Raw genomic sequence first — 13,738 nt, forward strand, 5'->3', positions numbered from 1 at the left:
TTTACCCCCCTATCCTATGAAGAAAATTGGCGGTAACTGAAGCCACTTATTATATTTTTAAATACCCTAATAGCTATGCAACACATAAATTATTCGAAAGATAAAAGTTCCGAATAAGATACTTGGCATTTCATGACAAATAGCGCTATCTGACAGTCGTGAAACGCAAAAATACTATTTATCCTACAAATAAGTAATAAATAGCTTATTTGGAACTTATCCGGACATTGTGAAACAGGCCCTAAGTCTTGCTAAGGGTATCCTTATATATATCTACCCAGTCAGAGATTAGATCAGTTATGGTCTCTTCAAAACTTGGGAATAATTTTTGTCTTAGAATTTTCTTTTACACTTCACTAGAAATGTTTTACCTTTCAAGTAAGGGCGCTATGTTGCGGTACGATCTTCGACAATACAGCTAGAATGTATGGTATATGTATTTAAAGGGTATATTGAAATTCTATAACTTCTAAAATATTTAATAGAATTATTGCGAAATGTGACTTTAATTTTAAGAGATCCCTAGTATATTGAATTATCTGAAAGCCTGACTCAAGAGTAGAGGACTTAGAATAACCAAAGCAGTACACAGCCATACAGGTGTTATAGTAAATGAAATCCCACTATCTATTGGTATTACAGAGAACAGACGCTAAAACATTGTATGTTATTTTGACATATAATGGGAAACAACTGCAGGAAATACTGATAAGTTTTAAGTAAAAATAAAACACATAAAATACTATGTCATTTAATAATTGTAAAGACAATCGATAATTTCATAATTCAAATACTCGATAATTATAAAAAGTTGTACTCGTATAAAAATAATCTATGTGAGGACATCTTTCGCCTTTTTAATATTTACCTGAAAAAGAGATCATATGTTAATACAAACAAACAAACAAATAATATTTAATACATTTGACAAATTGTGATTTAATTTACTTAACTAAGCTTAAATTAGTTGTGTTGTGTTGTGATGTATAACTATATTATTATACATCACATACCATATTATAAGGATATGTGGTGGTGCGAGACAAAAACTGCCTTAAATATCGCTGTTGAGCACCAATGGATGTCCAGGTAATACGGCCGGAATCTCCCATGATTCCTGGACGTCCGATGATGAAATTTATTTCATAGCACCAAAAAAATATTTCTTCAGAAAATTGTATGAGCTTACATATTAAGATAAGTTATAAGTGAAATACACACAAGTATCATTTATCAAAAAAATATTGGGGGTTGTAACTCTTAAACACAAATAACTCACGTGGAAACATTAGAAGAACTCTTGGTCATGAGCTTGGCGACCATCTCTTGCACTCGCTTCATCTCTTCCAACTGATTGGTCACTTGGTACAGTCTGTTCTCTCTTTCAACCACTGTCTTCTCTAGTTGCTTTATCATCTGTGGAAATCAAGATTGATTAAAAAAAACAGTATTAAAAAAGGAGTTGCTCAATTAATTACACACACTTATAGATTTACACATTTACACACATATTTCAACTAGCAAATACTTAGTTAGTACGTCATATTTGTTGTATCCGTTTTGGCTGTATTGCACTTCAATAAACGCTGTGAAGGCAAGCAAACATTTATTGTTAAACTCTTTAATTTCTTCTTTAACTACGATGACATTATGATAATTAATATGACATTTGCATTATTTACATTATTTATTTATTTATTTCGTACTCCTACAGCTAACATAAATTATACATAATTACATACAAATACACTGAGAATATAAAATATGGAATACATGATACATTTAACAATAAAAAGATTTATAAAACGGAACAAACAAACAAAAATTATTTAATACATTTGACTAATGTGATTTAATTTATTTAACTAAGCTTAAATTTAAATTAGTTGTGTTGTGTGATGAAAAAGAACACAATTAAAAACCAGGCAACTCATATAATATAAAACATAACTGTGATGAAGTGCAAGAGTAAGAGACAATAAATAATAATAGTAACTAAAACATTGTTTACGATTGAAAAGGCCGTAAAAACAAATATATGAAACACTTACATTGTCCCTTAGTTCGATCTCTCTCTTCAAAGAGTTCTCTCCGTTAGCCGCCTCTTCGAGTTTCTTGTCCCGCTGCTTCACTCGCTCTTCAAACTTTATGAGTACACCAGCTAATTCGCTGTTTTTGCTCGTCTGAAAATATTTAACGCGTAAGCGTTACGAAAAGTGTGATCGGGCAAGGCGAACGGAAGTTGAGTGGGGGATATAAGCGCGCATATTTATATTATTCAATATGATACATCCATTTCAGTGCAACATAAAAATCGCCTATACCTTTTCTTAAAGCAAAAGTATTTAAAAAAAAACATATTATCAGAGCCATACCTGTTGCTCAAGTTTCTTTTGCAGTGCTTTATACTCCGTCTCCGCTTGCTTAAACCTCTCCTCGGCCTCGCGATCACGGGCTTTCATTTCGTTTTCGATATTCTGAAAATTATGAAAAAATTTTTTAGCTAACATATTTTATCTATATATAGTACACACTATATATAGATCTATCTGTATATATACACTCTTTTTCCAAAATAAAATATTATTACTATACCATTTTAAGAGAGAGAGAGAGTATGAGGTATTAAAAAGTAAATTAAGCTTTAAACTTAATAAAAAAAGTTCTTTTGATGGTTATATATAGTCCCACTAATTAAAATGTAAATACAAATGATTATATACATTTTTCTAACAGTTCTAAAACTGTTCAGATCTTTGAAAACTTAAAATAAAATTAAGCAAAGAACAGAACAATGTAATTTAAGAAACTGATTTTGTCAGAACTGAAAAACTACAGACTCAATTTCAATGAAATTTTGCGTTTAATATACATGATCAAAAAATTGGTATAAGAGATTTGTAAAACGAAAAATGTGGCAATAAGAATAAATAAACCTATTTATTTCATGCAAAGAAGAAAGTAAACTTATATTAACTACTATTTATTACATATATGTTTTTTGTGAAAAATAAATTATATTATTTTTTTCCTATGTTTTGTATCTATTTCCCAATTATTTTGCAAGAACCCAAGAGGAAATAAAAATGATACAAACAGTTAATTGTTGTCTGAATTCCTTTTGCAAGTTCTCCCTCTGTTTGTCCTTATCGAGTCGTTCCGCGGCCAACTTCGCCCGGAATCCACGCAGCGTCGTTTCCGCATCCTCTAATTGTTTATGTAATTCCTCTATTGTCTTTTTATGCCTGGAATCAAAAAACTTTCTTGAGCGCATGGACCAAGATTACGAGGCGAGAGCGTACCAATTCTTAAAAGGTCGGCAACGCACTCGCGAGCCCTCTGGCATTGAGAGTGTCCATGGGCGGCGGTATCACTTAACATCAGGTGAGCCTCCTGCCCGTTGCCCCCGTTTCTATAAAAAAAAAACCTCACCGGAGGTCGGCCTAAGTACCACTGGATCGAGTGGAGAAGGACATTACAGCTGAAAGCCAGCAATTGACAGGAGGTAGCGCAGGACATTTTTCAATTTCAATACAAGTATGAACATTGAGTCTATACATACAATGTATTTGTTAGTGAATGTATCCATTTTATAAAGTGTGGGGCAACGTGTGTGGTGTGGTTTAACGGCCCTTTATCGAAATCAGTAAACAACGCACAAGTAAAGATAACATATTAAACCTAGAATTAGTAAGCAAGTAATGCCAGCTAAATAAATAAAATAAAGTAATTAAAGTTTACTACATAGTTTGTTCGTGAGTTCTTTCCGATACTTTGGACCACGTAAATGGTAATTTTGAGGGATAAGCCACTGGTGGCAATGAAACGTTATACTATTGGGTATAGAAAAACGTTAAGGCGCGTTACATAAAGGGGGGGGTCAAAAGTCTCCAAAAATTGCGCGACGCAATACTTGAACGCTCTCTCTTTTACTTTTAGAAGTTTTTATGAAGGAAATGTTACCTCTCAGTCTGCATCTGTGTAGTATAAAGAACGTCTTGTTGCGTGCTATTTGTTGCTTGAAGTAAAGCCAGGGCGTGCTGTAACGACGCCATGTGGTCTGTGGCACCCTGGCAATAGTATTACGGTCTTATGAAAGTCTAAATTAACTAAATAATATTTTATTTAATTAAAAAATTCAAAAGTATAGAGAATTAATTATGATATATTATATCATATCCATGTTTGCGAAAATTTTAATAGTAATCGTAAAACATGTTCTTATGAAAAATCATACTACTTATTTTACGAAATTTATCGTTTGTCTTGTAGAAGATTTTTTGTACTATTTGAAACTGTTTTACTTACTAGCGATACGCATACATATACATTACTACTACATATAACATGGACATCTGTTTTGTAAGACAATTTTAGTTAAAAATGAAAATACAGCAAAATCTATTAACAGTGACCGAGGGTGTTCAAGTATTACTTAAGCTGATTTTAAAAAAATAAAAAAAGGAGTTGAGAGACTGATACCTAATATGTAGTTATACACTCATACACATCACACTCACACATGCATTCACGCGTAGCATTTTTTTCACAAAAAAAAAAATTATATTAATTAAATTTATACAAAGTTATAAAATAAAGTACTAATTTTGTTATGGAACAGCTGGAACTGTGTGAGGTAATCAATAATATTACTAAAAAGAGTTCTCCATACACATCATAATGCGTACTTATAACGAATAAAGACATTCAATTTTTTATTTATAAACCAAAATTGCGGAACCAAATATATATTAATAATATTACTCAAAGCCAAAAATATAATCGTGAACCTGTAAAGCGACGGAATGCGAATGCAGTCTCTGCTCCAAGCACGTGATTTTGTACCCATACAACTCCATTACACTCGACGTAGCAATATCAGTAATCTGAAATATTTAGACTGATAAATCATACATTTATATTGAGCATGCTAATGAATTTAACACTGATTCGTATTGCAAGGAAAGCCTCAGGCAGGCTGTATGCTGACTATATACTTGCCTGTTAAGCAATAGTATATTTCAATTATGGGTGCGGAAAGTTTATCATTGCAAAGAGTTCCGACAAATGTCTACGTTGACAGTCGGAACTAGTTGCAATGACGGTTTCGCAAGTGCACTGAACCACTCTAAATAATCTGTTTCTGTACTAAAATGTAAAAATAAATCAATCATACATTAGCAAAAATGTGTGTTAGTTGTGTTAAAAAGCTTAAAAATTAAGACAGATAAATATTAACCTTAAATATGTACCAACAGTTTTTAAATACTAACACAAGCTTTTAGAATAGAAATAATTAACTTGTAACTGTAATAGCTTCTGTTTCTATCAGGTATATTTGAATTTTACTTCTAGTAAGAATATTTTTTGTCTAAGTCTTAAAAAACATTTATGCTTAGAATAGACAAGAAAATAGATCACAAATTTTACACACAATTGGAACATATTTTAAAATTATTATTGTAATGTAAGTAAACGGTGAACAGAAATTTTTATAAATTTTGATTCTACCGTCATTTGTTTATAACTAAAATTAATTAAAAATAATCTTCAGACAACAAGCGTATAAAACATAAAAACACGTTATTAATCAAGGTACTCACTTTTCCCGAATCCAATTCTTTATTAAGCCTACTGACGAGATCATCGACAGCAGTCTGTTGCGAAGGACCAAAAGTTACCATCTCACTTTCCATGTCCATTCGCGGAGATAAACTCTCCACGCTTAAGTCCGATACACTATTCACGTTTTCGCCAAATACCTGCAATATTTATCATTTTAAACCTTTTTTAATAAAGATGGGAGTTTTTGGTCGAAATTGATTATTTTTATTTAAAAAAGTACTAAAATGGACTTATGGTTTGCTTGAATAAATGTGTATGTGTTCGTAATTTTAAACGGCTGGACTAATTTTAATGATTTTTTTTTAAGTTAAAATTGTAAGTATTTAAGAAGTGTAGTGTACGGAAGGATATCTGTCGGGTCGCTTGTATTATTATGAACAATCTAAGTTGGTTATTTGCAGACATATCTATAAAATAAATATCTGTAAAAATAACAATATGACACAAAAATTTGACGTTTTAAATTTTTTATATCACAATAAATTAGCAATACCTGATTCATTTGATCTGAGGGGAAGTAGTGATGTTTGATCAACTGCAAGATCTGTCTCCTGCGAGACGCGTTATTCCCAGATAGACCGGAACACAACAATTTTCGAACCTGACAAAATATAAACCAAAAAATTTTTTATACATGGCAATAATACAGCATATCACGGAATAATAAAAATATATTTTCATGTTTACAATCTATGGTGCACCTTAAAAATACCGTTTATATAGGGGAAGCTTTGTGATAATACTACATGGTGTGAACAAAAAGAATTTTATTATTATTACCTATGTATATTATATAATATATTTAATCTACTACAAAGACCGCTGCTATACAATTCTTAAGGATATTAGAACATTTAACAAAATATAAAAGCTAGTTTAGATAAAATGAAATAAAACAGTGGCACTGGATCCATTTTAGTTCTGGGCCTCATATTTCAAATTTTTCGAGATTCCATTTAAAAAAAAGACGCATTGATAGGTTTATAGCGTCTATTGTTACCTGGTGATGGGCCAGCATTCTATTGAGTGCAGCCTCCCAATTTCGATCCAAAGGTGCCAAACTCAACCCAGTACGACACGACACTATCACCGCTTGTTGGGACACTTCACTCCCCACAGCACCATTCTGAAAAAATTGTTCATTGGATTTAATGTAAGATCGTCAAATGTTTTTTAACATTAGTTAAAAAAACGTTAATAAAGAAAATAGATACTGGCTGTACTCAATACCTTGTCCTTCTATTATTCTTCTACTTCTTTCAATAAAGGAAATTATCGCGAAACCGGCATATTTTAAACCTAAAAATCGACTCAATGTGCTAGAGATCTACGTGCGGTATTACTTAACATCAGATGAGCCTCTTGCACGTCTTTCTGCCAAGTTATATATATATATATGTGTGTGTGTGTGTGTTTCTAAGGGATCCAGAGGGATTATTATTATATAGACACTCAACCAAATAATATCATGTATTGATAATTCTGTATATGTTTCAAGATCAATTGTTTATTGAGCCTTCCGTCTAAGGTTTGTCAGTTTCCTCACATAGTTTGCCCGACCAGAGATCGAACCTGCGATCTCAGGGATTAGATTTACTGTAATACATGCCGCCCCCCCCTCGTCTTGTCAGCAAAACTAAGCAAAGTTCTCAAAAATAATAGTATATAAACGTATTATTATTTGTAGGAATCCTAGAAAATGCATTTGGTTTTCAAGCATAGACAATGTGTAAAAAGTTTTTTTTACGTTACTTTACTCCTTTTTACTTTAACGTTGTGTAACCACCATCATCGTATATGTTTTTTTTTTATATTTTTAAGTTGTAATTTTGACTTTGAAAAGTGACTTTTTAAGTGAAATAAATTTGTGAGCCCACCTGAAATATAACCTAGAGAACTTGAGTTCCAGTCCAACTTGAATCTCTAGACCAATGAGGCAAGTATTATATATAATATAATTATCTCACCTGTGACGTATATTGCAATACTCCATACAATGTGTCTTCGAAGGAATCGGGTGTGACTTCTTGTATGACCCTTTCTTGAGTTTCACTTGACTCGCACAGCGCACCCACTACTTGTAACTGTAAGATATACCTAATTTATTTACATGTTTTAGTAGGTTTTAACTCATTTTTTAACCAAAGTTTTTAACTGAATTCTTAACTAAAGTTTAAACTTTTTCTTAAACTAAATTTATGACATTATTTTTAACAAATTTGTAACTTTATTTTAAACGAAGTTTTAAACTAAATTTTTAAGTGAATTGTTAAGTAAATTTATAACTTTTTTTTGTACCCAATTTTTAAGATAATTTTTAACAAAGTTATATTAAATATAACTTTCTTGTTAAATTAACTAAAATTTTAACTGAAACGTTAACGTTTATTTTTAACTTTTTACTTAACTGAATTGTTAACTTTAATCTTAGCAAATTTTTGATGATTGTTTGATTTAACAAAAGCCCTGTTCTGTCACTTTTCGTTAAAGCGAAAATACAATTTTACGGAAAGAGCCAAAAAAATTAAAGAGAATTGAACAACTTTACTCTTTGTTATAAATTACAAACAATACTTTAAAAAGTAGTTAATTTTAGCATGTTAGCTAAAATTAAAATACTAGCATACTAAACTAAGTAATGTAATTTAAAAAAAACAACACGTTTAATACGAAATTTTTATCCCGTTTAAAAGAATTATAAGCACTTCGTCGGGACAGTTTTATACCAGTTGAGTTTCGCGGCTTACTTCGATCGTAGCGTGAATTATATTTATATACTTCTACAATCCTCTAAAAATCCTGAAATATATATATCCTGAAAAAACTCTTGACACCATATACCCAAAATTATTGATTTTAATAAAGCCTTTCGTACTCTAAGAAAGCTAAAAAAATTAAAAGACATTGTATAGAATTACCCATTGTAAGCCAGCTTTGCCCGGTTCCATAGATGGTGGCACCAATAAGGCCGGCAACCCATCAGTTAGCACCGATATTAGTTCCTTTGGCAGTCGGCCTTCCTCTAAAAAAATACATAAGTCATTATTCCGACTTTTCTATTGTTAATATGGTTATAATATTTATTAGAAGATTATTTATTTAAAAAAATACGCATCAAAGGGCTTCCTAGAGCAGATATACTGGATATACGAGCTATAGCTGTAGGATTAGTGCGCTCATCGGTTATTTACAATTCTTAATGTATATTTACAACTAAGAGAATATATATGTACCAAGTTGCCTCTTAAAATTTGGCCGCTAGTATTTTTAATTGATTTTTGGGAATTATTTCGTTCACTTGTTATTTAAATAAAATATCGTCTACATCACGGCCATTTACATAAATATTTTTATAAAATCACGGGGGCGTTTCCCTCCTGGCCGCACTTCTACACAGCCAGGTGCAAACAGGTATGATTTCGATACATTTATACGTTTATAAGGTAAATTTATACTATTAATTATCGTATATGGGTGCCTTGTTATTCTGGCCGCAAATAAGGGTTACCAAATGTTATGATCTTAGTCAAATTCAAATTCAAATTCAAAATTTATTTATTCATGTAGGTCAAAAAAAGAAATATTAAATGAATTTAATTTTACATTTACTGCCAGTTCTCAAATCAAGGGCGTAGAACGGAAGAGAAGAACTGGCAATAAACTCTCCGCCACAATTTTTAATCGCCAAGTTTTTTTTTTACACAATGCTTGTAAGGAGCTGCAACCACTACACCATGTTCCATATGACATATTGAGTAATAAAGAATAAAAAATAATATAATAATAAGGGTTACCTGCTGTTAAAGATGATAATTAAGGTAGAGCGAAACAGAGTAAACGCATAACATCATTTGTCAGACGAGGATAGCGAATGCCGCTTTTAAGCCATTGCGCATGCGTCAAATGTTAGAATAGATGCGGCATTTTTATAATTAAAAAAACCGCATGTCGCTAAGCCATAATAAAATCAAATACCTCGATACTGTGTGATGATGGCAGCGAACAACTCCAAGGATTCAGCCAAACACACACGGCTCGCTTTCATACACAGACATACTACATCAATGTGATGATTTCGCAGGGAATATAGATCTAAAAGACATTTTAACAAATTATATGAAGAGAACATTTTTTTTAAATTCATTTTTATTTATTTATAAAAACACTCCTGCCTTACGAGGTGACCCTAAATTGCCACGAGTGAACAATAATACACTTTACAGACGAAACACAAAAAAAACAAACATATGGAATTACAAAACAAAAAATACAAGAAATTTACTCACTAACTGTAGGAACTAACATATAATATTACTTTTGCCGGCTCACTCAACGGAAAATGAACTTCATACATTATCGGACCTTTATCGTTCGTTGAGTGAACTGAGGATACCAGTGCTAATAGTATAGTATATAAGTTTTTATTTAAGCTTGTTATACCTAACTTTTAAATTTACATTTAAAATTTAAATAGAATTGAATGAGCTCTGACATTCTTTTAAATAAATTAAGAAGAAGTCTATTAGGTATGAGGTTGTGCAATTATTAAATCAATTACCATCTTTGGTATGTTTGACAAATTCAAAAAGGCAGTAAAGATGCATGTTAGAATGAACACAGTTGACTAATTAAATTGAGACGGCTTATGGCGACGTGTATCTCGCTCGTATATATACATATTAATATTAAGTTTCTCATGTAAATAATTTTTTTTTTTGTAATTAGAAAGTTCTTTAAACATTATAAATTGTTAAGCAATCCAAATTTAAATGTCATTGAGAGCTTGAGACAAAATCACTTTTCGACAGGCGTGATGCACTAACTAAATATGCTTCATTAGCTCACGTTTCGTCACGTGACCATTTCTATAAAATGTCGTTTCACGTCAGTGACGTCACACCTGTCAACACTAGTCTTTAAAATCAATACCCATAATGCCTAATAAAACATTATAGTACATATGTACTGTATTCAGTATCCTTAGCAAATGTATAATAAATAAATACTTACCCAAACTGACAAGAACGGTAAGAAATTTGAGAACATTTTGTAAACAGCCTGTGGTAATTTCGGGCTCCATTGTGTCCCCTTGATTCACTTTGCAGAGACTGTCCGCATCCTAAAAAAATATTATTTTAATATAAAGGAAAAGAGAGTGGTGGAATACCAACAGGATGAGTAGACTGGAGGCGCAGATTTTTGTGAGCGGCAAATTTAGGATCGAATTATTTTTTTGCTACAATCGATTTTCACGATTCCTGATGTTTTACAGATAGAAGGCCGGCAACGCACTCGCGAGCCCTCTGGCATTGAGAGTGTCCATGGGCGGCGGTATCACTTAACATCAGGTGAGCCTCCTGCCCGTTTGCCCCCTGTTCTATATAAAAAAAAATCTGCAACAAATTCTTCTTCTCCTTCTCACGTGTCATTGGTGTAGCAAAATTCCATATTCTAGTAATTCACCTCTGCGTGTGACGACTTTGTATAAGTAAAAAGAGCGAATTGCAGATAATATATTTTCCACTGGTTCCGAATTGGATGTTTTGTGTATAATTTTGCACAAAATATGAAATTATAATGAAACAAAAATTGATGGATTCTAAAAATAATCTAGGACGTGATAATTCTTAAAAAGATTACATACAAAAAATTCAATAGTAAAAACCGTTTATGACGACATCGTTAGGAACATAGCGGTAAAATTGGCTAAAATCAAAGGTTAAATTCTATTGTATCCGTACCTACTTAATAAAGTCATCGGCTATTACGACTATCGGTTTTTACGACTGAATAAGAATAGTCCCTGCAATGTCGTTATAACAAATTTTGATTGTATATGGCAATAATATTTCATTCAATGTTTAAATAAATATTACCTTCAATGCGTCCTTGAGTGAATTATTAAAATGTGGGTACGTGAGTACGTAGTTACGTAGATTGTCATCCGAAGATAAATCGTTGATAAACGTATACGCGTGCAATAGTTGAGTTTCGTCTTTGTCCCTGTAATCAACGTACGAAATATAGATAATTATTATAAAGATCATTATCTTCTAGATCTTTTTTTTTAAAGAGTAAATAATTTTTTAAATAGCTGCTACCCAGACTGTTCGGTTTTCCGGAATGAGCACTTTTTAGGATTATCTGTGAATGTTTCTCTATATAAATCTCAGAGTTCTCAGAGTTTTTAGTAACCAAATTAAAAAAAGAGGGTTTGATAGTAGAGGGATGAAAATTGGGAGTATTTTTGTATAAATAAAAACAAAGAAAGTGTATTATTTAGTTACAGGTAATTCTTCAGACTTCATCATAAATTTCTTAGTATTATTTAGTTAAACAATGTACTCTTAAACAACAAAAGTTCTAAGAAGTTACAAAATCCAGTGCATAAAGTGGGCAAGAAAAACTAGCAAGAAACTTGTTTGAACAACTGCACATGTTGAAATACATACACAATAGCCTTATTAAATGTCTTCATAGTACAACACAAGTAACTATGCACATCTGCTTGGCGTGTGGTAGATGCACTACGAGTGGCACTTGACAAGCAAAGTAATAGTCTACATACTTCTACGCCACCATAACCACCATCCTACAAATGAAGAAAAAATATATATGAGATGTGTAAATTTATCCTGAAATGACAAATTACTATTGGCTGTTTATATCCTAAAATACTAAAAATACTATAAAAGAAATAACATATCTTTAAATAGATTTCGACAGTTTTTTACATGTTTTTTTTTTTATTTAAAAATATTTTGGCAATATTTTTAATAAAATTGAAACATTTTTTGAAATGAACATTTCAGTAATCTGCTTAGAGTTCATAAGAATATTTTTTACAAACCTTTAAGCTTATTAAGTGAACAACAAACTCCTTTGTATCCACAGTCCTCATTAAAGCATATATTGCAGGTAAATTTCCATAGCACAGATTTATTAGCACAGTAAGAGATTTATGACCAATTGTTCTATGCGGGGACTCAAGCATCGGTTGCACTATCCAACTTGTTAATGTCTTCATTAATTCAGCTAAATATGACTCTTGCCAACTAATTTTTATTCCATATGAAATGTCCTAAAATAAGATGATAAATTAGTTTTTAAACAACTCATCACATAAAAACCAGAACTTGCAATAAAACCTTACCTGCATTACAGATAGTAATTTTATTTTCTTGTCATTTGATACTGTGTCAGAGAGAAGTCTTGCAAGGATAGGCATAAATCTAAAAAAAATTATCAATTAAAGTATATTATACTCTTAAATTAAGCTCCTACACTACTTGTCTAAAATTGTGAGTGACTAGGTACATAGTTAATGTAAAACGCCAAGGTGTGTTAAAATAATTGAATTAATGCTTCTAATTTTTGTTAAAAGTTTATGTTTTATTACAACATTTCGCAGTTATTAAAGCTGCAATCAATAGTTTTGGTTGTTAAACCAAGACTATTGAGTCTTATGCATCCCTGTACCGCTTGTGAATCTGAGAGTAAAACCTCACTTGTATGTATGGGTGAGCGCATATCTTGCACTGGGTTCCATACATGCTCTTGCCAGAACTGCAATACCAGCCCAATGTGGACCTCTAGCATCTGACATCGCTCTCCATAGTGAATTGAAGAAGGCACACACCTCTGATCTACCAGGTGAGAATATAGATAGGTCACAAGATGATGCTATGAGCTGAAATACAGTGAAATGTTTATACATTTAGGATACTTATTAATTCATTTGTCACTTTGTTTACATTTCAAAATAATAAAACACTAACGCCTAAGTATCTAGTTAATGAGTTTATGGCAGTTTCACTATGAGTAGCTTCGAATTCTCTTGTCGCATTCACAAAAGCCTTTAAATGTGCAAATTTAGTCCCATCCGAAGGATTCGTGTTCCAATTATCACCATCAACTTCCATAACTTGAACACTTTATATTAACAAAAAAGATTAAGACGATTACTGATTACACGATTTGTAAATAGCCAGAACTTTACTGGAGTAAATATATTTAAAAACATTTATTTTCATTAATATATTACAAAATATACTACAAAAGATGAAAACCTCTTTTATAGTTAATACTTTCAAGTTTCAAACATTTAATTTTC

At 31.6% G+C, this 13,738-nt stretch overlaps 1 protein-coding gene across 2 annotated transcripts; it reads right to left on the minus strand.

Moving 5' to 3' along the window:
- Positions 1 to 809: 809 nt before the first annotated feature.
- LOC110996815 lies at positions 810 to 13,735 on the minus strand. Of its 2 annotated transcripts, XM_045628416.1 has the most exons (20): positions 13,404 to 13,735; positions 13,134 to 13,315; positions 12,779 to 12,857; positions 12,476 to 12,706; positions 12,078 to 12,217; positions 11,502 to 11,628; positions 10,636 to 10,744; positions 9,601 to 9,717; positions 8,544 to 8,647; positions 7,593 to 7,709; positions 6,626 to 6,751; positions 6,119 to 6,226; positions 5,604 to 5,762; positions 4,791 to 4,886; positions 3,964 to 4,070; positions 3,098 to 3,245; positions 2,376 to 2,477; positions 2,052 to 2,183; positions 1,280 to 1,416; positions 810 to 868 (listed from the first exon to the last, which is right to left on the minus strand). In XM_045628416.1, exons 1-20 carry the CDS (start codon positions 13,545 to 13,547, stop codon positions 865 to 867), a joined length of 2,469 nt encoding a protein of 822 aa, XP_045484372.1. In that variant the 5' UTR covers positions 13,548 to 13,735; the 3' UTR covers positions 810 to 864. The 2 variants fall into 2 exon arrangements, with proteins under 2 accessions (XP_045484372.1, XP_045484373.1); XM_045628417.1 differs by lacking the exon at positions 810 to 868 and having other exon boundaries at positions 1,276 to 1,416.
- Between the last annotated feature and the right edge of the window lie 3 nt (positions 13,736 to 13,738).

The sequence above is a fragment of the Pieris rapae genome, chromosome 5, assembly GCF_905147795.1.
Source record: "Pieris rapae chromosome 5, ilPieRapa1.1, whole genome shotgun sequence".
Taxonomy (NCBI): domain Eukaryota; kingdom Metazoa; phylum Arthropoda; class Insecta; order Lepidoptera; family Pieridae; genus Pieris; species Pieris rapae.